Raw genomic sequence first — 12,916 nt, 5'->3', positions numbered from 1 at the left:
TGTACTAATTTACTTGCAGGCAAATTACAGAAAATTCCATATATGTAATGAGACTAGTAGACTGTGATGTTTGCAGATGAAAGTGTGATCTGTTGTAAGAGCAGGGAGCAGATAGGAGTCTGGAGAGGTGGAGGTATGCACTGGAGAGAAGACCAAAAAAAGTGAGTAGAAGCAAGAAGGAATATATTTTGTGTGTGTGAATGAGAGGGAGGCAGGAGAAAAGGTGAAGGTGCAAGGAGCAGATGTAGTGAAGGTGGCATTTAAATCCCATCCAAATCAACATATGGGCACAAGAGAAGAGAAAAAGAGAGTGCAAGGAGGGTGGAGTGGGTGGAGATGAGTATAAGGAGTGATTTGTGACAGAAGGTTAGCAGCAAGAGTGAAAGGGGAGGTTTATGTAAAGGTTTTTTATTGGGAATGGCCAGAATGGATGAGAAATAAGTACACCAGAGGAACAGCTCAGATCAGCTCTCAGGAGGGACAGTGGATATACTGAAAAACGGATGGAGCAGCTGGCTGGAAGAAAGGTCCGCAAAGATTCGTGCGTGTAGTAAAGGAGGACATCACTACAAACATGACAAAGGAGGATGTGACAGAGGAGGATGCTAGGCTTTAGGTGAGGTGGAGGCAGATGATCCGCTGTGGTGACCGTTAAATGTCAGAAGGAGATGGAGGACTACACCGGATTTGCAGTGTATGCTTGATTTCAGTTCACTTCCTGCGTGTTAAAATTAGCTGTTTGTTTTTATACTTCCTCATCCCCTAAGATAACTGCGTCGTTTGGCTTGAGTAACCTTTGACCTTTTACATTACATTACAGGTACTGTTTTTTTCTCTTTTCCTCATGAAAACTATCTTCCATTTACTTCCAGAGAAATAAACATGGCATGAAACTGTCATTTACCTCTAGCTGGTTCCAGCACTCCAGGTAATGTCTTTTACATACAGGCTGTGATCCAGACCCATAACGGAGAATGTCCTGAGCGGCGGGCGCCCCCTGCTGGTCGCTGTGGCTCCCTACAGGCTTCAGAGGAAAGGAGACGTGTCTCATTTCAGAGCAGCTTGGACGGACTGATGGAAGCACACAGCACCGGTGGAAACGTGGGAGAGAAAGCAGACGTGGAGATGGCAGGATCTCCGTTTGAACCTTACATCGAGTCCCTGCGGCAGCAGCTGGAAGAGCAGGACCCGGTCTTCCTGATCGGAGTTATCGTCGCTTTGGCGGTGGTTGTTATCACCTGTGGTAAGAAGTCATCTTAGCATCTTAGCAGGCTAGGCCGAGCGTGTAGCTTAGCCCCGTTAGCCGCAAACAGCGGGTCTGTGATAAACCTGATATGTGAGCAGGGCTTTTTAACATTGAAATACAATAACATGCGCTGTTTTAATAAATTAATATATGTTTTAAATACTTTAGCTTAAGTAGCAAGCTAAGAAGCTAACAGCGGCTGTTGGTTTCACGGGAAGTCATTCAAACTTAGAGCTACCACACATTTTTGGCTAACGGACGGCAAGTGCCTTTGATACGTTGAGAATCAGTCACTGAATGTGTGTCCTTTGCTTTGTGTTTGCAGTCTTTCTGAAGTACTTCCTCACCAGTAAGACTGTGCGCACCTCCGTGCTGCTGGTGGGGCTGTGTGACTCGGGAAAAACCCTGCTCTTCAGCCGGGTGAGTTAAGGCTGAGATAGACCCCGGAAGCCCGGGGGGGGGGGCAGCTCATGTTTGTTTGTTTGTTTGTTTGTTTGTTTGCTTATTTCTTTTTGTGCTTTTCATGTGTTGGCAGCTGCTGTCTGGAAAGTTCAAGCGGACACAGACCTCCATCACTGACAGCAGTGCTCCATACAAAGCCAAAAATGACAGGGTGAGTTGAGGACAGCTGGTGGACAGAAGTAACTCGTGTGAGAGTGGGATTTACACCGCTGTTTTTCTCCACTCCGTCTGCAGGGCAGCACCTGGACTCTCATAGACCTGCCAGGCCACGACAGCCTCCGTCCTCAGTACCTGGAGAAGTTCAAGTCTGCGGCCAGGTGAGAGCAGGACGATCTGTGAGGTGATGCATGTGTGAACTGCTGACAGGTGAATGGAATAACGCTGACTGCTTCCACAGAATGAAATGTTCTGACCATAGACTGTATAGAAAGGATGGTGAAGCCATTTTTACCATTACATGTTTTGCATCATCAAACACAATTTAATGTTAGAAATAACCTGAGTACATGCACAGTGCAGTATTAACATCATGACTTAATTGATTAAGGGAGAAAAGCTATCCAAACCTACCTGCCCCGTGTGAAAAAAGTAATTGTCCCCTTGTTTCCATCCTTATCACATCTGTCTTATCATCACCCTGTCCTCTTTTTCAGAGCGATTGTGTTTGTAGTGGACAGCGCGATCTTCCAGAAGGAAGTGAGAGACGTGGCCGAGTTCTTGTACGTGTTATTGACAGACGCCGTGATCACCAGAAACGCCCCGGCTCTCGTGGTGGCGTGCAACAAACAAGGTATAGCAACCCTCAGAAAGTTTTTAGAGAGCTGGTGGAAACTTTTTATTTGTTTTTGTTTTTTCATGTTTAAATAGAAGGATTCATAGTTTTCTGTCACATAAGGTAATTGCAGTTCACTGAGTGTGTAGTCACATTCCGAGACAGGAATGTCCTAATATCTGAGCCTTCACTGCTTACTCTGAGTACATCCAGGTTATTCACTGGTGTCTTTATCTTGTAGACATCACCATGGCAAAATCTGCTAAACTGATTCAGCAGCAGCTGGAAAAGGAGCTGTAAGTAACTCTGTTTTGTTGTCTTCTTATACAATAAATATTTTTGGGAGCATCGCAACAATAAAACTTTATTGTCCATTGCAAAGCAGTGGAACTTTTTCTTGGCTCTCAGTGTAAATAAATAAAACCACAAAAAATAATGAATGCTACATAGCAGGATTCAAAGATTGTTGCAGATATGACATTTTGTTTTTGTTTTTCACTTTGTTCTTTTTCAGTTTTTGTGTAGTAATTATGCAAATTTATTAATATTTCCACTCATAAGCCAGTGACTGATCCTGTATTTATTATGAACCTGTTACAGCAGACTGTAGGACGTGTGTGTTTAATGTGGACTGTGATGTGTTACTGCAGCCTACCCCAGGTATCATAGGGTAAGAGGCGGGATACACCCTGGACAGGTCGCCAGGCCTAACACAGAGGGACAAACAGCCATTCACACTCACTTTCGCGCCTATGGCCAATTTAGACTCATCGGTTAACCTAACCCCACTAACTGCATGTCTTTGGACTGTGGAAGGAAGGCAGAGCACCCAGAGAGGACCAACACAGACACGGGGAGAACATGCAAACTCCACACCATAAATAGCACGGTTGCCTCACAGCTGGCTTCCTCCCACAGTCCAGAGAATAATATATGTTTACATTTTTTAATGCAGTCTTCATTGTGCATATTATTCTAAATATGACCTCTAAAAAAATAGATGTATTTCAACAATCAATGTTGTTCTGCTAAATTTATCAGTACGTGGATCTTGGCCTTACACCAAATCCAAGATGGGAGTTTGGCTTAGGCTAAAATCAGGGCCACTTAGTACAACCCAAATTATTTATTTATTTATTGCCTTAAATGTTTCCCCTAGATTGTTTTATGTATTATATATTTTCATAATGTAAAAAATATTGACTACAAATCTGGGCGCCTATGGATTCAGTCAAGTTGGATTTTTAAAGAACTAGTTCTTTAGTTTCTCTAGAGACATAAATACATTTTAAACATTTTGAAGAGGAACCCCCAAACAAGGCAAGGATCCCCTAACAGAAAGATATTAATGACTGTGAGGAGGAAGGACTTCCGTTTAAGAGAACTAGACTCGGGGACGAGCCGCCATCAGCTACGACTGGTTGGTAAGAGAAAAGATCAGAATGGAACAAAATGAAAACTACAGAAGAGAAAAGGCAAAAAGTTAATTAGCTAAAAGAAATGTGGTGTCTTAGAGGCCAGTCAAGAGACAATAGAAGTGGGAGTCATCACCTGTAAGGACAAACACCCAAAGACTGTATAAGGCCACATCAGAGACATAGTACTGGGTTTTAATGTCTGCCACTTAAATCTTGAATCTAAAATAAACCCTGCAGGTCTGCTGAGCAGTAAACGATTCTTCTTTAACGATGTCTCATTGTCTTGCAGGAACACCTTGAGAGTGACTCGCTCGGCAGCACTGAGCTCTCAGGACGGCTCCGTAGGCGGCAGCATGTACCTGGGCAAAAAAGGCAAAGACTTTGAGTTCAGCCAGCTGCCCATGAAGGTGGAGTTTGTGGAGTGCAGCGCCCGCGGGAGCAAGGGTGAAGACGGGGGGGATGCAGACATGGAGTTGCTGGAGAAGGCCCTGGCCAAACTGTAAACATCATCTGCTCAGTGCACATTGCCCTAAAGGCACAAACCTCCAAAATGTGAGACCACGCCAACATCGCCTGCACCTCTCAGTAATCAGAGGGGTGAAACGCCTCACGCCTGTTAACTTTATTTAAACCTGTTCTTGCAAGACATGAAAGGATTTTAACAGTGGAAGACATCCAGGCAGATTTAGTAGGCTATTAGTGATTGTGGAAACGATCTCTACAGTGCTGTGAAGTGATCCTGCTTACTCAGTGAAACTTCCACTTTAAAAAGCTTCCATTTGATTGATTTGTGACGTGCAGCTTAAAAACTTTTTGTTAGACTAGAAGAAATATTGTCAAAGATTTTACCACCAGTGGATTTTTCTTAAGCCTTTCTCGTGCAGTCTGAGCTGTAAGCTGCCTTGTTAAATCAGACGGGCGTGAATTTGCTCAGTCTCGTGCCTTTTCATGTGTCGTTGTTGTGTTTTTTCTTGTTTGCGGAAGAATGATGCTCCCTTCTTTGAAAGTGCTGCATGAATGCAGAACATTTCCAATGAATGTACTTTAATGTTTTGTTGGCGTTAAGAGAGCAGAATGCTGTTTGTAGTTCTCGGGTTTGGTTTGGAAACAAAAACTACAGTTTTTGATGCTTGATGCTGATGTGTGTGGTGTGTCAGTGGAATGCAGTCCAGGAAGAGGGAGCAGTCGTCGTCTTCTTTAGTGTCGCCATGAGGGATCATCGGCCTCCATATCAATATATCCCCAGCATCCTACTCCTGTCACACCAACCATGTCTTAACCTCTTGAAGTCTTCCACCTGTTCTTGTTATTCCCACAATCTCCAAATTATCTTGCCTGCACGCTCTTCTTCACGTCTCCTGTGTAGTTTCTGTTTCATTGACCAGGTATTTGAACACATCTGCTCCTTATGGCTTCACTCAGGAACTGGACAGAGTGATGAGATCCCTGAAGGTTAAACCTTGATCCAACGTTTCCTTCTGTTTTTTGCTTTTGTTTTTTTTGGAGTTGTGTATCCCAGAGTCAGCCTGTGGCATTTCATAAGCAGCAAACAGGACTTAATCATTAACATGTATTCCAGAAAATCCCAGTTCTTCTTTCACATGGGATGTGCTTTTATTTTTTATGCTTTTTTTTCATGTGGCAGCAACTCAAATGCATGTGTGGCTGTCTGCAATCATTTTTTTGTTCTGTCGTCTGTGGGGCCAGCTTTCATTTACTGTGCTTTGATTTCTGTTGGCCACCTGGTTTGGATTGGGGTGGCTTCATTAAAAACTCTGTTAAACATGAAATGCAGATTTCTTCTGTCAGATGTGGCACAATTACAATCCAGAAAAATGAACTTGTTTATAAAAGCATAACAAATCTATTCAGAGACAGAACGTGTATTTAAAAGAGACAATTTTATAGGGCCACACACACACAAAAACCTCATAAATAAGGCTGCAGTAAACGAGACTCCAAAATAACTAACCTCTGGTTTATTACATTGTGGACTCTCATGCAGATTTTTTTTGATGTTTGCTGCTCTATAGATTATTAGAACCGGTTGGGTTTATTTTTTTCAAAATGTTAACAGATTTTAAGAAGGAAAACCAAAAACATAACTCGGTCTCAATCAACAAACAGATGAGGAAAAAAGGTTTTCTAAAAGATGAACTGCTGTGAGGGAAAATAAAAAAAGCTGTTTAGTGTCCAGTTAAGAGAGAGGGTAGACTGTCAGACTGGAGCTCTGATCTGCAACTATCACACTTGGTTCTCCTTTCAGCACAGTAGGACACAGCCAGTTCACCTTGTCCCCATGGCTGATGCTCAGTTTAGGCCCAGACTTATCCTCAGTCACCTCCTCTGCACTTCCTGCTCCTCCTGCTTCATCGCTCCCCCCAGCCTCGTCCTTCTGCGCATCAGTCTTTGTTTTCTCCTGGGACTGCTCCTTCCTCTTTGCTTTGCTCTTACCCTTCCTTCGATGGGGTGCTGTCTTTTGAATTTTCCCCTCTGGAGCCACCACTGGGTGCTTGCTGAGGTCCCATAATGCAACCTGGCTGTCATTTCCACCAGTGATGAGCCAGTATGGGTGGGAGAGGAAGTTAACAAAGTGGGCTTGCGAGGCTCCCTGGCTGTGGGCTTTAAACGCTCCGTGCTGCTCCAGTTTTGAGCCGCTCCCGATCCGCATCAGGTGTACCCGCCCGTCCTCTGCTGCGCACCCCAAAATATTTCCACAGCTCGAGACAGAAACGCAGTGGGCCAGCGGCGGGTTGAAGAGCTGACCAGGTCGCTGCTGCTGGTCGCCTTCCTCCTCTGCCACATCCTGAAGGTTGAGGGTCCACAGAGGGCGGGTCTTCTGCAGACCCCACAGCATCACCTGAGAGACCAACAAAGCTAATGTCAGGAAAGAAATGTTAGTAACAGGAAATAAGTAGGTAAACGTTTTCTCACCTGCATGTCGAGTCCGGCAGACACCAGGTTATTGGGCCTGTGAGGCCGAAAAGCAACAGAGGAGCAGATGTTGGTGTGTCTGCGCAGAGTCCTGCAAACTTTTCCTCCAGGAACCTCCAACACCCGCACAGCCCCGGAGTCATCCGCCACAGCCAGGGCCGAACCGGTCTCATTCAGTGCTAAAGCGTTGATCTCCTCCTCCCCTGCAGCCTGATACTCCTCTACGGGACCCTTCAGGCTTCTTGGGTCAAGCACACTAACTGCATCTCCATGTGCTACAAACAGCTGGTTTGGAGCTGAAGGTGAGAACACAACGCTTGTGCTGTCTTCTTCACCAGAAAGAGTGATGCGGCCTACGATGGTGCCCTCCTGGCTCCACACTGTGACCTCTCCACCCTCAGAGCCTGAAGCAATGAGAGTTTCAGGGCCCACAGACACCCCTACACAGAGAATGGAAGTGGAGTGGCCCTCAGACCACTGCCTGGCCATGCTGACCCTGTAAAATGTAGGTTAATGAGAAGAATTAAACATATTTCTCGATGTACACCAAGCCTACTTTTACTTAATAACACAGTGCCAGGTAAGTTTGGATCATGAAATTATCATGTAAAAACTGCATCTTGTATTTACTCAGATTATTTTTTGTCTAATAGGAATATTTGTTTGGGGAACTGAAACATGTACGCAAATACGCAAAAGAAAAAAAGTCCAAAAACACTGAATTTAAATGCGCTCAGGAGCGGTTTTCTAAATACTTAAATTGTATTTCACTCGCATATAAAGGATGAGCTTGTAAATTGGATTATTACTTCATACAAACCACAATAATGAAAGAAGTTGCTACAAACAGAAAATCAAGTCCAACTGTGCTAACCTGCTAGCTCAGCCGCTAATTTTTAACCTCCTGTCCAGCTGACGCTTTGACGGCGGTAACAAACACGTTGACCTGAATTTACCGATTACAGTTGATTTATAACGTGACTTCACCGAGAACAGAGAAATTACACTACCTGCTAGAGACGTTTAAAACTTCAGCAGGTTGCCATGTGAGGCTGAGTCGCCTGTTGATGTCGTCACTTACATGTATTGGGGTTGAGCCCTGTGTTTAGCTTGTCAGGCGGCATCAGCGAGGATTTTTTTTCTTTCTTATATTAAACTTATCTGCGTTAATATTTATTATTTATTTATTTATGTATCATATTTATTACATCAAGCATTTAAATAGTATATTCAAATAATTATTTTTCTTTTCCTTTTCCGCGAAATTGGAGCAAAGTACTGCCTGCGAAGTGAGTTTCAGGGTAAAAAGCTGAAGTTGTGTTTGCGTTAAATGGGGTTTAGTAGAGATATTAGGCTACAAAGCCACTTATTTCATACAGACAGGTTAGTGTGTCACCAATTACTGTACATCCATCATAATATACAATTTATTTTCACAATAATAGACGTAATCATATATATATATAATCATATGTCGTAATATACAGTACATGGACGTATAATATCAATTTAAACAATATAGATAAATAAATAGAGCAGTTTGTCAGAACTAGAAGCTGTACCTCTTCAGTCCTTTTCTAATTTTACTGATTGAAATCATTTTTTTACATTATTAACATACAACATGCTGAGTGATGCCCATAGAGGCACTCATACTTGCTGATGGTCAGTTAATAAGAGGATAGAAAAGCAGCATCTGGTTACTTTTTACCCTTTTAATTCTCGTGAAAGCAAAAGGATGCATTCATTTTTTCATGCACTGCTCTTGCAGATCATTTTTTATTATGTATTGATACAGAAAACATTAGAACCGACAGATGGTGTATCTCCTTTCCACCACTGACCGCACATCTGTATACAGCTATGATCGATAGTCATCTCCATGCACAGAATGTCAAAGCTTTCTTGAACAGATGTGGAAGATGGCAGAGCTAATGCTTTACACAGAAAGTAGTAACACATAGCCTATTACATATTCTGCGTGACATGAAAAAGGAAAGCAGAGAAGAGGCAGTTCATCAGGTCATTGTTCAGCGTGCCCCCACTCCCCTCCCCGCCTGGCCTTCATTGGCTGTTCTTCGCTGATTCATCCAAAGCTGTAGATCTGATGAGTGTGGGCCATTTCTGGGTCAGTGAGCACCATGTTGCACTGAATAGGAAACAGAGAGGGGAGGCCGGAGCTTTCAGATCCTCACACACACACATTACATTGTCAGCCCTTCATTCAAGTACTGAGACATGCTGTACACCCTGACAAAGCTGCAGGAGCACAGAGCACTGTAAATGTAAGTACTGTGCAACATTTACCTTTTTTGATCATAAACTGTGCATTAGTGAGCTGCATCCTCACAGTGCTGTCACAGTGGGAAGGCTGAATTAGGAGGCAGAAATGCGCTGATGAAATGTGATGCTGACCTTGTTGTCAGGTTGTTTCACAGTTGAAGGTTTGGTCACACGCAGTCTATTTGTCAGTTAAACACGACCTCCCCAGTTGTGTAACACAGTGGACCGCTATTCTAGTCACTCTTTAAATATATTTTTGTAATATTGTGATATCTTCGATGTAAAGTAAGCAACGTCTTTTTGAGCTGGAATAATATTTAGCACACCGTGCTTGAATGAGACTGTATTTTTCTCCATAACTATCAAAAACTCTGAACATAAACATTCTGATGGTGCAGTCATGGTCGAGGTGGCAAACAGAATTCACATTAGTGACAAATGAATTACCTTCTGCTACCACTGGACTTTTTCCAGCAATTGTTTCAGAAGATAAGCTGCTCCTGGCAGATTCTGATGCAGCAGCTACTGAATTGAGTTGATTTAGATGGGCCAGAAAATAATCTTACTTTGAAAATATTCATTTATATGCATTTAAATACTGGTAACTTACCTCTCAAGTGAACTGTATACCTGTGTTTGCTTTTCTTTAGTGTTTTTGTCCCTTATAGGCTTCAACCATATCTTTGTTTATCTTCCTGTCCATTTGTTGTTGAGCACCTTCAGACAGAGCTACTGGAAACTGCATGCCTGCTTGTCCAGTAAAGCTGCTTCTAACTCTCCATTTCAGACGATTTGGAGGTGCATGAAAATATTCACACAGCAGAGAGAATGAGGTCGCCATATTTTCCAGCCAGATCTGTGCTTTTCCACAAGGAGCCGAACGGAGTGACGTACAGAGTCCCAGCTCTGCTCTACCTGCCCCGCTCCAGATCCTTTCTGGCTTTCTGTGAGGAGAGGCTCAGCCCGTCCGACTCTCAGGCTCACCTGCTGGTCGTGAGGAAAGGCACTTTCTACAGGAACTATGTAGAAGTCAGTGATACTCAATGCTCACTGGCTCAGGGCTGTACAATTAAAACTTGTGCACATATAAATACTGGAGCTTAAGTACATTTTTACAATCAGAAGTTTGATAACAAGTACTTCTTCTAAAATCTATAGCCTGACATAGGCAGAAAAGTAAACAAATGTAGGAAGAAAAGGTCAATATTTTAACAGGTTATAATAAGAAAAATAGTGACTTTACAAAGTAACAGTGAGTTGGGAAGATTTTGATAGTCTTGTTTTAGATTCAACGAGCTAAATCAGACTGTAAAGCAAGTTTTATGGCACCTATAATGATTTAATATCATTCAGTGCAAATATAAGTGGTACAATAAAAAATAAATATACTGAATATTTTATTCAAGTATTTTAACCAAGTGTGGCTGATAAAGTACAAAAATACAAAACAATAACAGACTTTAAATGTAATTTTCAGATTCTATAATCCTCTAAATATGAAGTTTGTAAAAAAAAAATTAAATAATTAAAATATTTTTTTTAACTCTTGTTTTGTAATTTGACTGAACAGGCATTTTAAGTAAAATCAAACTGACGTGAGAAGCATCATTTCTTGTGTCTCCTGTGCTTCTTCTCAATCGTCGTTTGTCTGCAGTGGGAGGACATCCGTGTTCTGGGCACTGCTTTCCTGCCAGGCCACCGATCCATGAACCCGTGCCCGGTCTACGATGAGTTCACGGGCACTCTCTTTCTGTTCTTCATCGCTGTTCTGGGTCACACCTCAGAGTCCTACCAGCTGGTGACAGGGAAGAACGTGACCAGACTGTGCTACGTCTCCAGCACTGATGATGGCGACACCTGGAGTCCCGTCACCGACCTCACCAAGAAGGTCATAGGAGACACTATTAAAGGTGAGGCTCATTCGAAAAAGCATTGTGGTATTATTTATCTCCAGTTAAATTGGAAACAGCCTCTTTGTCTTCAACAAAAAGATCTAAGTAAGAGTCACAAGATGACAAAATCCACAGTCCTAATAGTTTCACTGCTTCCTTCCTGGCAGAATGGGCCACCTTCGCTCTCGGCCCGGGCCACGGCATCCAGCTGAAGTCGGGCCGTTTGCTCATTCCTGCCTACGCCTACCACATCGAGTGCAAAGAGTGCTTCGGCCACCTCTGCCAGACCACTCCCCACTCATTCTGCTTTCACAGTGACACCCACGGGAGAACCTGGCGCTTTGGAGAGGCGGTCCCAGGACCAGAGACCGTGGAGTGTCAGATGGTGTCTGTGGACGAAGAGGATGGGACTAACGTGTTATACTGTAATGCTCGAAGCCCTCTCGGGTACAGAGTGCAGGCCCTCAGTCTGGATGATGGAGCCGTGTTTCAGGAGGGGCAGCTGGTGCAGCGGTTGGTGGAGCCTCGAAATGGTTGTCATGGGAGTATTATTGGATTTCCTGCCCCGTTAAATCTGTGTCAGAGTCTTAGCAACGATTTACAGCGACCTGTACGGCTCTCCAGACACTGGACATCCTGCACCACAGAGTCCAGTCTCTCCAAGTCGAGTACCAGCTCTGTAGCCTTTTCAGTGTCAGCAAACAGCTCCAGCACCACCAGCTCCATCCCACCTCCTCATGAAGCCCCTCCGGATTTCCTGACTCCTACGTGGGTAGTATATTCCCACCCAACATGGACGACTGCACGCAAAAACCTGGGCTTGTTCCTCAGCCTTTTCCCCCGTGATCCAGACAGCTGGCGTGGCCCCTGGGTGATCTATGATGGGCCGAGCGCATACTCTGACCTGGCCTACCTGGAGCTGTCACCCTCACCTGGAGCCCCACCTGCTGTGGCCTTCGCCTGCCTGTTTGAGTGTGGTACCAAAACAGCTTACGACGAAATCTGCTTCAGCATCTTCACCCTCTACGAGCTCATCGATAATCTGCCCCGGGACGTCTGGCTGGAAACAAACAACGAAGGACACAGAAAACAGCAGGGGAGGAGCTGCAGACATGATGCTCAAAGTGCAGCAGTTTCCCAACAGGTGACTCCTGTGAAGAAGAGGAGGAAGAAGAGCAAGCTGGCTGAGATGTGCTCTGTGTCTTAATGTAGATTTTAAACTTGTGATACAAGTCGTCCATTAACTGTTTCCTATATTATGCTTCACTTTCTTATTTGGACCTGTGCAGACTGAAGTGTTCTCAGATTTCATAAAATTCAGATTTTGACACAAATATAGAGCTAACACTTCACTGAAGCACCTCAGGTCTGCAAAAGGAAGATAAAACTCTAAAGACATTGTTCAGTTTTCCCCATCCCTCCACCACTGTGGTCACAGCTGGCATGAGTTTTCTGGATTTTGTCCCAACGTGGTGCTTTATGTGCATTATGATCAAACATCTGCATTTTGGTCTCATCTGTTCAAAGCACATTGTTCCAGAACTTATTCAGATGCAGCTTTGCAAACCTAAGCTGTGCTGCCTTCTTTTTAGAAGCAAGAGACTTCTGGAAACCCTTCCAACCAAGCTGTATTGTACTTGTTCAGTCTTTTTCTAATTATGCTATTATGAACTTTAACATACCAACTGAGGCCTGTTGAGTCTGAGCAGTAGCTCATTGTTTGAGCTGAACCAGGGGTGAATTGTAATTCCTATGCAAGCAGTGAAGGCGTCCTTAGTTATTGACAGGACTGCACAGACTCCTGTGAAAGCTTTCTTTTTCACGACTCTATGTCCAAAAACGTGTTTTGTGAGGGTAATCGTGACCTCTGAAATACCCTTCTAAGATAAGATGTTCAACAGAATAGGAG

General features: G+C 43.7%; 3 protein-coding genes across 5 annotated transcripts; 2 read left to right on the top strand and 1 right to left on the bottom strand.

Annotated features, from left to right (window-relative positions):
* The first annotated feature begins 1,001 nt into the window (after window positions 1–1,001).
* Window positions 1,002–5,688, top strand: srprb (SRP receptor subunit beta). Its single transcript, XM_040009370.1, has 7 exons — window positions 1,002–1,243; window positions 1,572–1,666; window positions 1,782–1,859; window positions 1,943–2,025; window positions 2,362–2,498; window positions 2,722–2,776; window positions 4,188–5,688. The coding sequence occupies exons 1-7, from the start codon at window positions 1,075–1,077 to the stop codon at window positions 4,399–4,401; spliced, it is 831 nt and encodes a 276-aa protein (XP_039865304.1). The 5' UTR covers window positions 1,002–1,074; the 3' UTR covers window positions 4,402–5,688.
* Window positions 5,526–7,943, bottom strand: wdr53 (WD repeat domain 53). 2 transcript variants are annotated; one of them, XM_040009338.1, is made up of 3 exons: window positions 7,843–7,943; window positions 6,833–7,328; window positions 5,526–6,758 (listed from the first exon to the last, which is right to left on the bottom strand). In XM_040009338.1, exons 2-3 carry the CDS (start codon window positions 7,319–7,321, stop codon window positions 6,096–6,098), a joined length of 1,152 nt encoding a protein of 383 aa, XP_039865272.1. In that variant the 5' UTR covers window positions 7,322–7,328; window positions 7,843–7,943; the 3' UTR covers window positions 5,526–6,095. The 2 variants fall into 2 exon arrangements, with proteins under 2 accessions (XP_039865272.1, XP_039865273.1); XM_040009339.1 differs by lacking the exon at window positions 7,843–7,943 and adding an exon at window positions 7,707–7,830.
* A 586-nt stretch (window positions 7,944–8,529) lies between these two features.
* Window positions 8,530–12,214, top strand: neu4 (sialidase 4). 2 transcript variants are annotated; one of them, XM_040009312.1, is made up of 4 exons: window positions 8,530–9,117; window positions 9,903–10,144; window positions 10,770–11,025; window positions 11,175–12,214. In XM_040009312.1, the coding sequence occupies exons 2-4, from the start codon at window positions 9,944–9,946 to the stop codon at window positions 12,212–12,214; spliced, it is 1,497 nt and encodes a 498-aa protein (XP_039865246.1). In that variant the 5' UTR covers window positions 8,530–9,117; window positions 9,903–9,943. The 2 variants fall into 2 exon arrangements, with proteins under 2 accessions (XP_039865246.1, XP_039865247.1); XM_040009313.1 differs by lacking the exon at window positions 8,530–9,117 and having other exon boundaries at window positions 9,135–10,144.
* Window positions 12,215–12,916: the final 702 nt, after the last annotated feature.

The sequence above is a fragment of the Simochromis diagramma genome, unplaced genomic scaffold (assembly GCF_900408965.1).
Source record: "Simochromis diagramma unplaced genomic scaffold, fSimDia1.1 OVJJ01000344.1, whole genome shotgun sequence".
NCBI classification, from domain to species: domain Eukaryota; kingdom Metazoa; phylum Chordata; class Actinopteri; order Cichliformes; family Cichlidae; genus Simochromis; species Simochromis diagramma.
The sequence above is the reverse complement of the archived record's forward strand: the minus strand, read 5'-3'. Positions and strand labels throughout refer to the sequence as shown.